At 42.7% G+C, this 12246-nt stretch overlaps 2 protein-coding genes across 4 annotated transcripts in view; one reads left to right on the top strand and one right to left on the bottom strand.

Annotated features, from left to right (window-relative positions):
• XPO5 (exportin 5) overlaps positions 1-12246 on the bottom strand; it is a 62774-nt gene that overhangs the window by 11427 nt on the left and 39101 nt on the right. For 2 of the 3 annotated variants that reach the window (XR_013540435.1, XM_020811785.3), the window contains exons 22-26: positions 12000-12096; positions 10786-10922; positions 9443-9540; positions 913-959; positions 7-104 (exon numbers count right to left, since the gene is read on the bottom strand). Coding sequence is in view for 2 of the 3 variants with exons in the window: in XM_020811785.3 (XP_020667444.3) it covers positions 7-104; positions 913-959; positions 9443-9540; positions 10786-10922; positions 12000-12096 (477 nt within the window). In the remaining variant the exon portion in view is untranslated. The remainder of the gene's footprint in view (positions 1-6; positions 105-912; positions 960-9442; positions 9541-10785; positions 10923-11999; positions 12097-12246) is intronic. The other variant, XM_020811786.3, reaches the window with a different exon arrangement.
• ACTL7A (actin like 7A) lies at positions 4777-9123 on the top strand. Its single transcript, XM_020811788.3, has one exon. The coding sequence runs from the start codon at positions 7188-7190 to the stop codon at positions 8409-8411; it is 1224 nt and encodes a 407-aa protein (XP_020667447.1). The 5' UTR covers positions 4777-7187; the 3' UTR covers positions 8412-9123.

The raw sequence follows: 12246 nt of genomic DNA, 5'->3' as shown, positions 1-12246 counted from the left end.
ACTCACCAATTAGGTCCATAACTTCTCGGGTTAGCAGCCTCACCAGCTGTTCTTCCAACATCTCTTGGGACTCTGGGTTGTCATCTGCTGTGTCATCATCACTGCTGAACAATAAGGTGGTAGGTCTTATAAAAGCAACATAGAGGAACACAGTCGATGCTAAGAACCATCGCGTCACTAAGACAGAAGTGCTGGCTACAGGTAATTTATCTGACCTGGGTCAGCAGGTTCAGCCCAATCTAAACAGGGAAACTTCAGTTTCTGAATCCTGCTCTTACTTTAGATTCCCAGGTGACACCTATGACAGAAAGTATTTTCACCAACTTATATTTGGGTGACAGCTGCAGTCCCTCTTGGACAGAAATCTAAAGTAAGAACAGGAAAAAAACTTAAGAAATTAGTTGTTATTGTTCCTCTAGCATACAGGTTAAATTATTTCAATGTGTCTGTTATACATGAATTTCAGCTGCCAGACTGCTGGACTCTGATCAGTCAGATGAAACAGATTCCCCACAATTCTGAAACTACTCTGCCAGCTTCTGTGTAGTAGTTTCAGAATCAAGAACTCTAGTCCTAAAGTTTAAACTCTTAGATTCAAATATTTAAAGGACTGCTTAATCCCAGATCAACCTGCCTGTCAGTTGAAGTGGCTTCTTGAAGCCCACCTCTGTCAATGGAATGTAGGATGAGGGGATTTTTTTATTGTAAGTTTTCTTCTCAGAAAAGGGTTACATTACTCAGTTGCCGAACACCACACCCTTTGACTTCTGCTGCGCTTGGTGAATATCTTTTCTTTTAAAAGATCGCTGTATTGCTGCTGTGGCCTTCCCCATTCAGGAAAGGCCATTTCTGCGAAGAGGAAACAGCAATATTTTTTTTTCAAGTGGCAGTCTCTTAAGTCATTCCACTTACCAAAGCAAACTCCGCTGATTGATCACCTGCCATTTTTGAGACAGCCTCTGATAGAAAGAAAGAAAAAGAGAAGCAGGACATGAGTGAACATGAGGAGATCTATTCAGTATTCATAGTGTGTGTCAGTAAAAACTGCATTCTGTAATCTCCTTAATTTATGCAAATCAATAAACTGGCACATTCCATCCTCCTTCTCCCATTAATTTGGATGAGGAGGGCACTGACACCCCCCTTCCCCTATGTGTCATTTTGCTCACCTCTACATCTCATCTCCTACCACAAGCAAAGAGACATGGTTTGGTTTGCAACTACTGTACAGTGTATTTATGTTGAATGCAGGGTTCCCCATATCTTACTATACTGTGAAGCAACCTGCTTCAGGTAGCACTTGCAAAGGGACAGCAGGACAATCGAAGGAAATAAAGATCCAGCGTGTTCTAATATAGTGTCACTTCTGAGTTACCACAACATTGTTTTGAGTTTGACACATATACTGACCTCATAATTGAGTCATCTCAAATCATATTCCCAGTGCTCAGGAAAAACAATTTCTGAAAGTTGCTACAGCCATGTGGCCAGCTCTTATCTCCTATGGGGACAAGCCTGTCAAACCCATTGCACGGATATTCAATATCTTACAAAACAAATAGTGGGTGGGTATCTAAGAATATTGAACCCTTCTGAAATAATATACCTAATTCTCCAGATAAGTGGCTTCTTGAAATGCCTCAGCATTACATCTAGCTCAGCCCTTGACTCAGGTCCAAGATACTTTCAACCATCATTTTCCCATATCAGATCCAAAGTATGAAACAAGGATAAGGAATTGGTTTATGTAAAACTTGAGTCTGGGACACTCTGAAAGATATACCCCAAAATCATGGAGAACTGTACAACAAAGCACAGCATTGTATCTAGCCCAGTAATTATAACACACTGTCAGAACAATATTGCCCAACATTTGTGCACTCCATAAAAAGGACTGGGTCAGCCCAAATTCAACATCCAAATCCTCAGTGGAGTGTTCTCTGATCAGAGCTATTCTCTGTATTTGTTGTGATGTTTCATTTCAGACCAAGACCCAGGAGCCAAGATATACACATCTGAATACAGCAGGATCCCCATATCCAACGGGGATTGGTTCCATGGCCCCCTGTGGATATTAAAAACCGTGGATAATAACACTATATATATACCATTTCCCCCAAAATAAGACCTAACTTGAAAATAAGCCCTAGAATGATTTTTCAGGATGCTCGTGATATAAGCCCTAACCCAAAAATAAGCCCCAGCTGAGTGAAATCCCGGCCTCCACCATTGTGCAGCAACCAGAAGATGCTGACAGGACTGTATATGAATCAATGTAGATTGCTATATATGAAAGAAATAAGACATCCTCTGAAAATAAGCCCTAATGCATTGTTGGAGAAAAAATTAATATAGGACCCTGTCTTATTTTTAGGGAAACAGAGTATATAAGGGGGGAAAAAAATCACAAATTATTTTCACATTAATTACCAGAACTGGCCACTAGAGGGAGCCAAGGACCATACTATGTAAAGGTAAAGGTAAAGGTTCCCCTTGACAATTTTTGTCCAGTCGTGTCCGACTCTAGGGGGCGGCGCTCATCCCGCTCTTCAAGCCATAGAGCCAGCGTTTTGTCCAAAGACAATCTTTCCGTGGTCACATGGCCAGTGTGATTTAGACACGGAACGCTGTTTACCTTCCCACCGAGGTGGTCCCTATTTATCTACTCGCATTTGCATGCTTTCGAACTGCTAGGTTGGCGGGAGCTGGGACAAGCGACAGGTGCTCATTCCGTTGTGTGGATTCGATCTTACAACTGCCGGATCTTCTGACCCTGCAGCACAGGCTTCTGCGGTTTAGCCCACAGCGCCACCACGTCCCTATGTAGTCTTCACAAACAAGAATTCCTAGCATGGTCTCCGACTCCATCTAGTGGTCTGTCATGGTAATACGTGCAAAATAGATTTTTCTGGATCTTTTTCTTTTAATACTTTTAATATATTCAAACTGTGGATAAGTGAAACTGGATACTGGTCCTGTGGATATGGAGGTCCTATTGTAGTAAACTGCAGATGTGTCTCTGAGCAAAGCTTTGGACCAAAGCGAATTATATATCCAAACCTACAGAAGAGTGATCTGTACGAGACTGTACAGATCACTCTTCTTTACAGTTTTTTTTTCTTGAAGAAGAAGCTGAGGCAGGAAGGCAGGTATGCTTGGGTAGACATTTTGATGAGGTGTTTCTTCTAGTCTGACCTTTGTTTTCCCTGACTGCATGGTCTGAAGGGGGCGGGGTTTTCAGATTTAAATGAGGGTGAGCAGAAGCGCGTGCCTAGTGGCACGCAAAATTCTCTAATTCTATTTTTGACCCTAATTTGGTAAATAGGAAAGCCAATTAGCATTGTATACACCTGGTGGTAGGAAACCTTTAAGGGTCAGATCATACTTCCGCACTATTAGAGAGCAGGCCGGGTGGATGGGGCTCATCAGCCTTGGAAGGCAGCCTATCTAGGAGAAGGAAAACTCCGAACTCAAGCCTCCACTGCCTTGTGACTATATCCACTGTGGAAAAGGCTTCAGGAGTTAACCTTGAGGCAAAATCCAGAGCCGGAGTCCTGGAGGCAGTTCGTGTTGTTCTGGCAACTCCTGCAACGTCGCTGGAAACAGTTGTATTGGCTCTTGCCTTTCCACTGGACTATTTCAGCGACGTGGAGAGGGGGGATCTGCTGCTTGGGTAACAGCCTATCCTCCATATTATTTTACCCAGGCTTCATGCTCTGGAGAGGACACTCCAGCTTCGCATACAGCGTCGAAACAACACGGGAAGTAGCAGTTACCGGTTATAAGTCTTTGCTTGATTGGCGCACAGCATGACGCCAGGGGCTACTTCTGACGGTGGGAGAGGTCACTGCACCTCACTAGGTAGAAACCGCCCGCCTTAAGCTGGGCAGCCCCCAGCCAGTAAGGTGCTACCTTGCCAAGGTCTGTTAACCTCACGGGGTGTGTGGGGTTTAGGGTGAAAGCCGACAAGCAGCTCGATAACCCTGCACCATGCAACAATCCTAAGAAAACATTTGCCCTAAAGCTGGGCACCTGGAATGTACGGACAATGACCCCTGGCTTTTCTGACTACGGCTTTTCTGACAACTTGCAGGAAATAGATGATGTGCGTAAGACAGCTGCCATCGACATGGAACTGAGTAGACTGCAGATGGACACTGTTGCCCTGCAAGAGACGAGATTGCCAGACTCCGGATCTGTCAGAGAAAAAAACTTCTCATTCTTCTGGCAGGGAAAACCATTGAATGAGACCAGGGACTATGGTGTTGGCTCCGCAGTCATGAATACTCTTCTGAGATCCATTGTTTCACCTACTGTGGGGAGTGAAAGAATCCTGTCTCTGCAGCTCCACTCATCAGCAGGACCAGACACCCGCATTAGTGCATATGCACCAACACTGTCATCCATTACAGAAGTGAAAGAGAAATTCTACGATGATCTGGCAGCTACTATCAAAAATGTCCCTGAAAGAGAGCTACTGTCCATTCTCAGAGAGTTTAACACTAGAGTTGGTGCTGATCACAGTTTTCTTGGCCCACTTGTCTAGGCCGTTTTGGCATTGGAAAGATGAACGAAAATGGTCCAAGATCCAAGCATTGGCATCAGCTTGATTTGATCCTCACTATACGTTCGAGCCTTCCTGCCATTACGATCACACAGTTACCAGAGTGCTGATTGCAATACTGATCACTCCCTAGTGTGTAGTAGAGTAAAATTGCGAACAAAGAGATTGTATCGCACGAAAAAAGAAGGAAGACCACATACTGACATCAGCAAGATTCATGATCAAAGAAAAGTGGAGGAATTTGCCCAAGCACTTGAGGAAACCTTTCCAGGCCCGGCTGATGCAAATGCACCTGAACGATGGGAACATTTCAAGAACGCTGTGTATAACACCGCTTTGTCCACACTTGGCAAGAAGACCAAAAAGACGGCCAACTGCTTCAAAGCCCATTTGGAGGAGTTGATGCCAGCCATCGAGGATAAGAGGAGAGCTCTTTGAGCATACAAAGCCTGTCCTAGTATATACAACTTGCAAGCTCTTTGAGCTGCTCGTAGCCAAATCCAACAGGCTGCCAGGAGATGTTTCAACAATTATTGGCTTCAGCTCTGCTCTCAGATACAGATAGCAGCGGACAAAGGTAACATCAAGGGAATGTATGATGATATCAAGCAAGCTTTAGGTCCAATACAGAAGAAATCTGCTCCCTTGAAGTCTGCTACAGGCGTGATCAGCCAGGACAGAGCACAGCAGATGGACCACTGGGTGCAGCACTACCCTGAGCTATATTCCAGAGAGAATGTAGTAACCGAAGAAGCATTAAATAACATTGAGTGCCTGCCTGTTTTGGAAGAGTTGGACAGCGAACCAACCTTAGCAGAAATAAAAGCGGCCTTGGATTCCCTCACCTCTGGCAAGGCACCTGGAAAGGATAACATCCCTATTGAAGTGCTGTAAAGAGATCACCACCACCAAGCTGTATGAACTATTTCGTCTTTGCTGGAGGGAAGGCGGAGTACATTGTCACACTGTACAAAGGAGAAAGGGGCAACTGTAATAACTACTGTGGCATCTCTCTTCTCAGCGTTGTAGGGAAGCTGCTTGCCCGTGTTGTGCTGGAGACTCCAGGTGCTTGCAGACAGAGTCTATCCAGAATCACAGTGTGGATTTCGAGCTAATAGATCCACCACTGACATGGTATTCTCCCTCAGACAGTTACAGAAGAAATGTAGGGAACAACAGCCACTCTTTGTGGCCTTCATAGATCTCACAAAAGGCCTTTGATTTGGTTAGCAGGGACAGCCTTTTTAAAATACTTCCCAAGATTGGATGTCCACCTCGACTCCTGAACATCATCAGGTCCTTTCATGAGGAAATGAAGGACACTGTAGTTTTTGATGGCTTGACATCAGATCCCTTTGACGTCCAAAGTGGAATGAAACAGGGCTGTGTCCTCATGCAGATTTTTTTTGATGTCATGCTGAAGCACAGCTTTGGAACTGCAATAGAATGTGTCTATCTCCAGACTAGATCAGATGGAAAACTCTTTAATCTCTCTAGATTGAGAGTGAGGACCAAAGTCTAACTGAAATGCATGCAGGACTTCCTCTTCACCGAAGATGCAGCCATTGTTGCCCACTCTGCTGAAGACCTCCAACAACTCATGAATCGTTTTAGCAAGGCCTGCCGAGACTTTGGACCAACAATAAGCCGGAAGAAAACACAAGTTATGGGCCAGGGTGTGGACTCACCTCCCTCTATTACCATCTCCACACAAGAATTGGAGGTTGTTCATGACTTTGTGTACCTTGGCTCAACAATCTCTGACAATCTTTCCCTAGATGTCGAGTTGGATAAACGCATTAGCAAAGCAGCTATCATGTCCTCTAGACTCACAAAGAGAGTATGGCTCAATAAGAAGCTGACGACATATACAAAGATCCAGGTCTATAGAGCCTGTGTCCTGAGCTATATTGCAGTGAGTCCTGGACCTTTGTGCATGACAGAAGAGGAAGCTGAACACCTTCCATATGTGCTGCCGCCGACGCATTTTTGGTATCACCTGGCAGGACAAAGTTCCGAACAGAGCAGCCCTAGAACAAGCTGGAATTTTTAGCATGTATGTATTACTGAAACACCGACATCTACGTTGGCTTGGGCAACTAGTGATAATTTTGAGTAAAAATAAGAGATCCATGTCTAAAGCACAAGTGTCATAGTTCTTATTGTTCAAGTTGTAGTTTTTGTATTTTTTATTTTATGTCACATGACATTATTAGTAATGCAAAAAGAGAACAAGAAAGAAAAACTGCTATACGTTATCTGTTATCTAACATGAAATCTGTCTAATCCTCTATTATCTGGATCGAAAATTCTACAAAGACAGAGCTAGATGGACTTCCTTTGGGACGGAATTCCACACTTAGGGCAGTGGTATAAAGAAACCCCTTTCTTATGTATCCACCCATCTCTTGGCACAGTGGAAATGTAGCAGGAACTCTCTGAGAATGCCAAACCCTGAGCTGGTAAATATAAGAGAATGCAGTAGTTACATCCCATTTCTTCCTGTTATGTCATAATGAGTTGTGTCATAATGTGCAGTGTCATCAGTATTGTAAAATTCTATGCATTCCTGCCATTTGAAATGTTGGCTAGCAGAGGATGGACATAGGACCAAGGAAGAAACATGTCAAGCCAAGGAAGTGTAAGTTCTGGCTCTCTGCCATCAAAGAAAAGAGCCACAGTTAAGCCAGGCAACAAACCTAGAGAGGAGGGGGAATCGGCTCCCCCCAGAATAGTGAAAGAGACCAGAGCTGTTGTCATAGATATTGGTACTGGCTCCTGCAAGTGTGGTTTTGCAGGAGAACATAAGCCAACACATGTAGTCTCATCTACGGTAGGCAAGCACTTCCAAGAGACTGCAAAAACTGGAGATAACAGAAAAGAGACCTTTGTTGGCAGAGAACTTCGGGAAGCAACAATACCCCTGAAGCTTGTCAATCCTTTGAGACATGGAATAATAATTGACTGGGATACAGTTGAAGACATATGGGAATATCTTTTCCATAAGGAGATGAAGATTCGGCCAGAAGAACATGCAGTACTTGTATCTGATCCTCCTCTGAGTCCTACCACCAACAGAGAAAAATATGCAGAAATGCTCTTTGAAAAGTTCTACACCCCTGCCATGCACATTGCTTACCAATCTAGACTGTCAATGTATTCCTATGGAAAGACTTCAGGACTTGTTGTGGAGAGCGGCCATGGTGTCTCCTATGTGGTTCCCATTTATGAAGGTTATACTATGCCAAGCATTACAGAAAGGGTAGATTATGCTGGATCAGACGTCACTCAGTACCTAATGAAGTTATTAAATGAGTCTAAGAACATTCTCACAGAGAAACACTGGAGCATCTTGAATGATATCAAAGAGAATTATTGCTTTGTTTCACTGGATTATCAGCAAGATTCAGCTGCACCACCCAGGAAACATGAGACTGAATATGAGCTTCCTGATGGGCAAACAATCATCCTTGGCAAAGAGAGATTCATGTGTACAGAAATGCTCTTTAAGCCATCCATGATCGATTCACAGCAGCTGGGGCTTCCTCTCCTGACTATGACTGCTCTCAATAAGTGTGATGTCACCCTCAAAAAGAACCTGATGGGCAACATATTGTTATGTGGAGGCTGTACCATGATTGAGGGTTTTGCTGACCGCTTCCAAAGAGAACTGATAAGAATGTGTCCAAATGATAATCCCATTTCATCAGCCTCCCCTGAAAGGAAGACCTCTGTGTGGACTGGAGGGTCTATCCTTGCATCCCTTAAGGCTTTCCAGCAGCTTTGGGTTCATAGGAGAGAATATGAAGAACGGGGTCCTTTTTACATTTACAGGAAATGTTTCTGAACCCATAACATTGATGAACCTCCTTCACGCTCATTACCTTCTCAGCTGAATCGCAGTTAATTGGAAGAGTCACACACTTCCTTTTTCCAGCATTACATACCAGAAATGGTTAGCCTGTAAGTGCTGATGGACAGTTTACTTTCTGTTCTGTCTCTATTAAAAGCTCAGGGTTGTTAAAAAAAAACCTACAGGAGAGTGGTCTGTACCAGATTCCATGACACTTTATCTGACCTAACACTTTGCTGTAGCACAAGATACTTTCAAACATGGTGCCCCTATGCAAGTGTAGACAGACATTAATATGGCAGTAGAGGTACAGTATGTACCCTGTAATAAGCTTTTCGGCCATTTCAAACCATATAGTGTCCACTATGAAAAGTGCACTATCTTATTTAGTCCAACATTTCAACACAGGACTATCAAGTTAGATCGAGTCCCATGGGATGCTATTTGTGTAACAAAGGTAGAAGCCACTACACGAAGGGTGAGCAATGTGTGGACTTCTAGATGGTACTGGACTGCAATTTCCAGCCTCAACCAGCATAATCAACATGAAGGGATCATGGGAGTGGCAGTTCAACATCTGGAGGGGCACCAATGCCCACCCTGTCCTCCACACACCCTTGACAATACTAGGAAGAACTATTTGAAAGGTCTGTAGTACTTCTAGTACTTAAATCCTGGCCACAAAAAACAAACAAAACAAAACAAACACACAACACTATGAAGGTATATACTGAAACTGTAAAGAAGCATGCACAAGCCTACACAAATGCTGTAATATCATCCTTGACTGCACTGTTATTTGCAAATAACTTGATAAAAAGTAGTGAGATGATATATTTCTTGGGTTGAACTTAAGCCATAAAACAAACACATATCTAGGCAATGAAGACAGAACTGAATGTTTTGATACATTCATGTTCAGCTATTTTCTTTAAAAATCTGTTTCAGATCTTTTGCTCAGTTTCAGCATGCGCACGCACGCACGCACACGCACACACACACACACACACACAGCATTTTGTTACCATATGCAAGTAGGTGAAGAGTGGTCCAAGTATTGGACAGATCAGAGATTCATAGTGTTCCGATGGGCAAGACAAGACCAAGGGCTTCACGAACACACCTGTATAGAGCTAGTTAAAGAGGTTAAGCAGCACACATCAGTCCTCATTATAAACCATTGGGCCACTTCAGCCAGAAGGCATACTGTTTTCTTTACTGATAAAGAGAAGACCAAGGGATTTCCATTATCAGGTACAGTGGTGCCTCGCTTAGCGACATTAATCCGCTCCAGGAAAAACGTTGCTAAGCGATTTCATTGCTAAACGGAATAAAAAAGCCCTATGGGCTTAGAAACTGACCTTATGCGAAGATCCTCCATAGGGGCGGCCATTTTCGGTGCCTCTAAAGCGAGGTAAAACAGCGGGCGGCCATTTTGGAACTGCCGATCAGCTGGCTGAAAATGGGGGTTTTGCGATGATCGCTTCCTCGCGATCATCGCAAAGCGATTTTTCCCCATAGGGGCCATCACTAAGCGATCGCTCTGGCGATGGCCAAAACCCCATCACTAAGCGATTTCATTGCTCAACGGAGCGATCGCTAAGCAAGGCACCACTGTATCTCAGAGCAAGGTCTGTTCAGGCATCTGCCCACAGCCCTTCTTCAGCCTCCTGCTTATCAATCAATTCATTACACATACATTTGTTCTCCCAAGATCTTTACTTTATAGATAAAACTCTTGTACACAGAAGTGCTGGCAGACATCTAAATCTGATTCAGACCTGCACAATATGGTGAGTGCTAATACAAATTCAGAACACCAGTCATATGCGGTGGTGGTTTGCCAGGGGCTTGGCTGGTCTATTCTGCTGCTTGGAAAATTAATGTATAATGGGAAACCGCACTATAAGGTTAATGGTGCACCAATGCAGGCTGGGGTATAAGTTCTCCAGGCCTGATTTAAGAGAGTAGGCTTTTTAAGCTTTTCAGATAGAAATAACAAGGAACAACTAGAATCACTATTGTGGCAGATTTCAGGCCATGATTATCTCTACTCACACCATCAGCAGTCTATAGCTTCAGTCACAATAATAAATTCTGGTGTTCTTTTTGAAGCCACAGCAGCCATAATGTCTCTGCAACTCTGAACATGCTCTTTTTCAGGATTTTTTTAAGTAGTACACAATATAAAATAGAGGTCAGCAGCTGGAGAAGTCGGGCCAGTACAAATGTGCACAGTATAATACAGTCTTTTCTGTTTCTTTCATCAGTGCAATTTATAAATAAGGCTTTCTGTGTCATGGACACTGTGAAGAGCCAAAGCAATTACAAAAGGAGAACCTATCGAACAGCCATGGACAAAGGATACGAAGCATAGGGCGGAGTCTGTAATCAGGGATATTGTCAAGGTTCAAAAAGGCAGAGTTGAGTAGCTCTGTCGCTAGACCCTCAACAGTGTAAAAATCTTGCTGCATTGATGAGCCAGCACTCCCCAGAATATGGAAGCTGAAATTCAAAATACACGATCCAAATTGACAAAATCTGAAAACAAATACAAAGACTGGAAGACACTCTACTTTGAAAAAAGGTCTGCATTTATTTTTTTCATTTATGCAAAGGAGAAGTGCCATGTTGGATCAGATTATATAGCCCAGGATTTTAACTCCAACAGCAGTTTAATGCCCCTAGAAAGTTCACAAGCAGACATGAAGCTGACAGCCATGTCCCTCCTTGTCCCCACTGTCAGGTAATCACATATTCACCACTACTGTACATGGATAATCTGCTTATTCTCACAGCTAACCATTATCCAGTAATCTGTTGAATCTTTTATTGAAATAAATGTAAATTGCTATAACATGTAGAGCAATCTGTTGGTTACATTAATTGTACATCAGAAGAATCCAGTTGGATTATTATTATTATTAATAATGATGATGATGATGATGATGTCCTGTCAAGTCAATTTTGACTTATAGCAATCCTTTCCAGGAGTTTCCAGAGCATATTCAGAAGTGATTTATCATACCATAAAATAAAATATAGCCATTATGACTACGAGCTAATGACGTCATATCTGAATGCATCTAATTCCTGTTTAAACCCATTCCAAGTTGGTGGCCATCACCACATTTTGTAAAAGCAAATTACACTGTCTGAACTATGCATCCTTTGGGGAAAAAATCCATTTGTCAACTTAAATTCTGCCAGAAAGTTGGGTTTCCCATTTTGAACTCTCAACTTCAAACAGGTATTTTCGTTTATTTACAGTTCAGAAATACAAACAGTAGCAGCACTGTTCAATACTCGATACACATTGATAGATACAAGCTCTGTTGGTTGCAATTTGACTAGACTGAAGAGCACTGGAAGGCTACAATGGCCAGTTGAATTAACTGACACAGCAATATTTCATGAGACAGGAACACTAGTGAAGAATATTGCACAGAAAGGTATGAAAGCTCAATGTAAGTTAGCTCACCTCTGATTTTTCAAAAGGCTTTAAAAAAATTATCTCCAGAATGTTAGCATAGCAGAGTGTACAGTACAATGAAAAATATGGCAAAGCACTAAAGTTCTTACCAATTGTCATAGAGTGTGCAGAAGAAGCCCTGCATCCTTTCCAATACTGTTTTGTAAACTGGAGAGTCATAAAGTTCCAGCAGAGGCTGAGGAAGGCCTAACAAGAGGGAAACAATAAAGCAAACTCTAAATTTGGGGGCATGTATTAATTTATTTTTATTTATTTAAAATATTTTTACTCCATAATTTTCCTTAAAAAGGACCCAAGGTAGCTTACATTACAGTGGGGTCTTGACTTGAGAACTTA

This window comes from Pogona vitticeps, chromosome 1 (assembly GCF_051106095.1).
Source record: "Pogona vitticeps strain Pit_001003342236 chromosome 1, PviZW2.1, whole genome shotgun sequence".
Taxonomy (NCBI): Eukaryota; Metazoa; Chordata; class Lepidosauria; order Squamata; family Agamidae; genus Pogona; species Pogona vitticeps.
The sequence above is the reverse complement of the archived record's forward strand: the minus strand, read 5'-3'. Positions and strand labels throughout refer to the sequence as shown.

Coding starts and splice junctions, on each gene's coding strand:
- ACTL7A (XM_020811788.3), top strand. CDS start 7,188: ATGTCAAGCCAAGGAAGTGTAAGTTCTGGCTCTCTGCCATCAAAGAAA.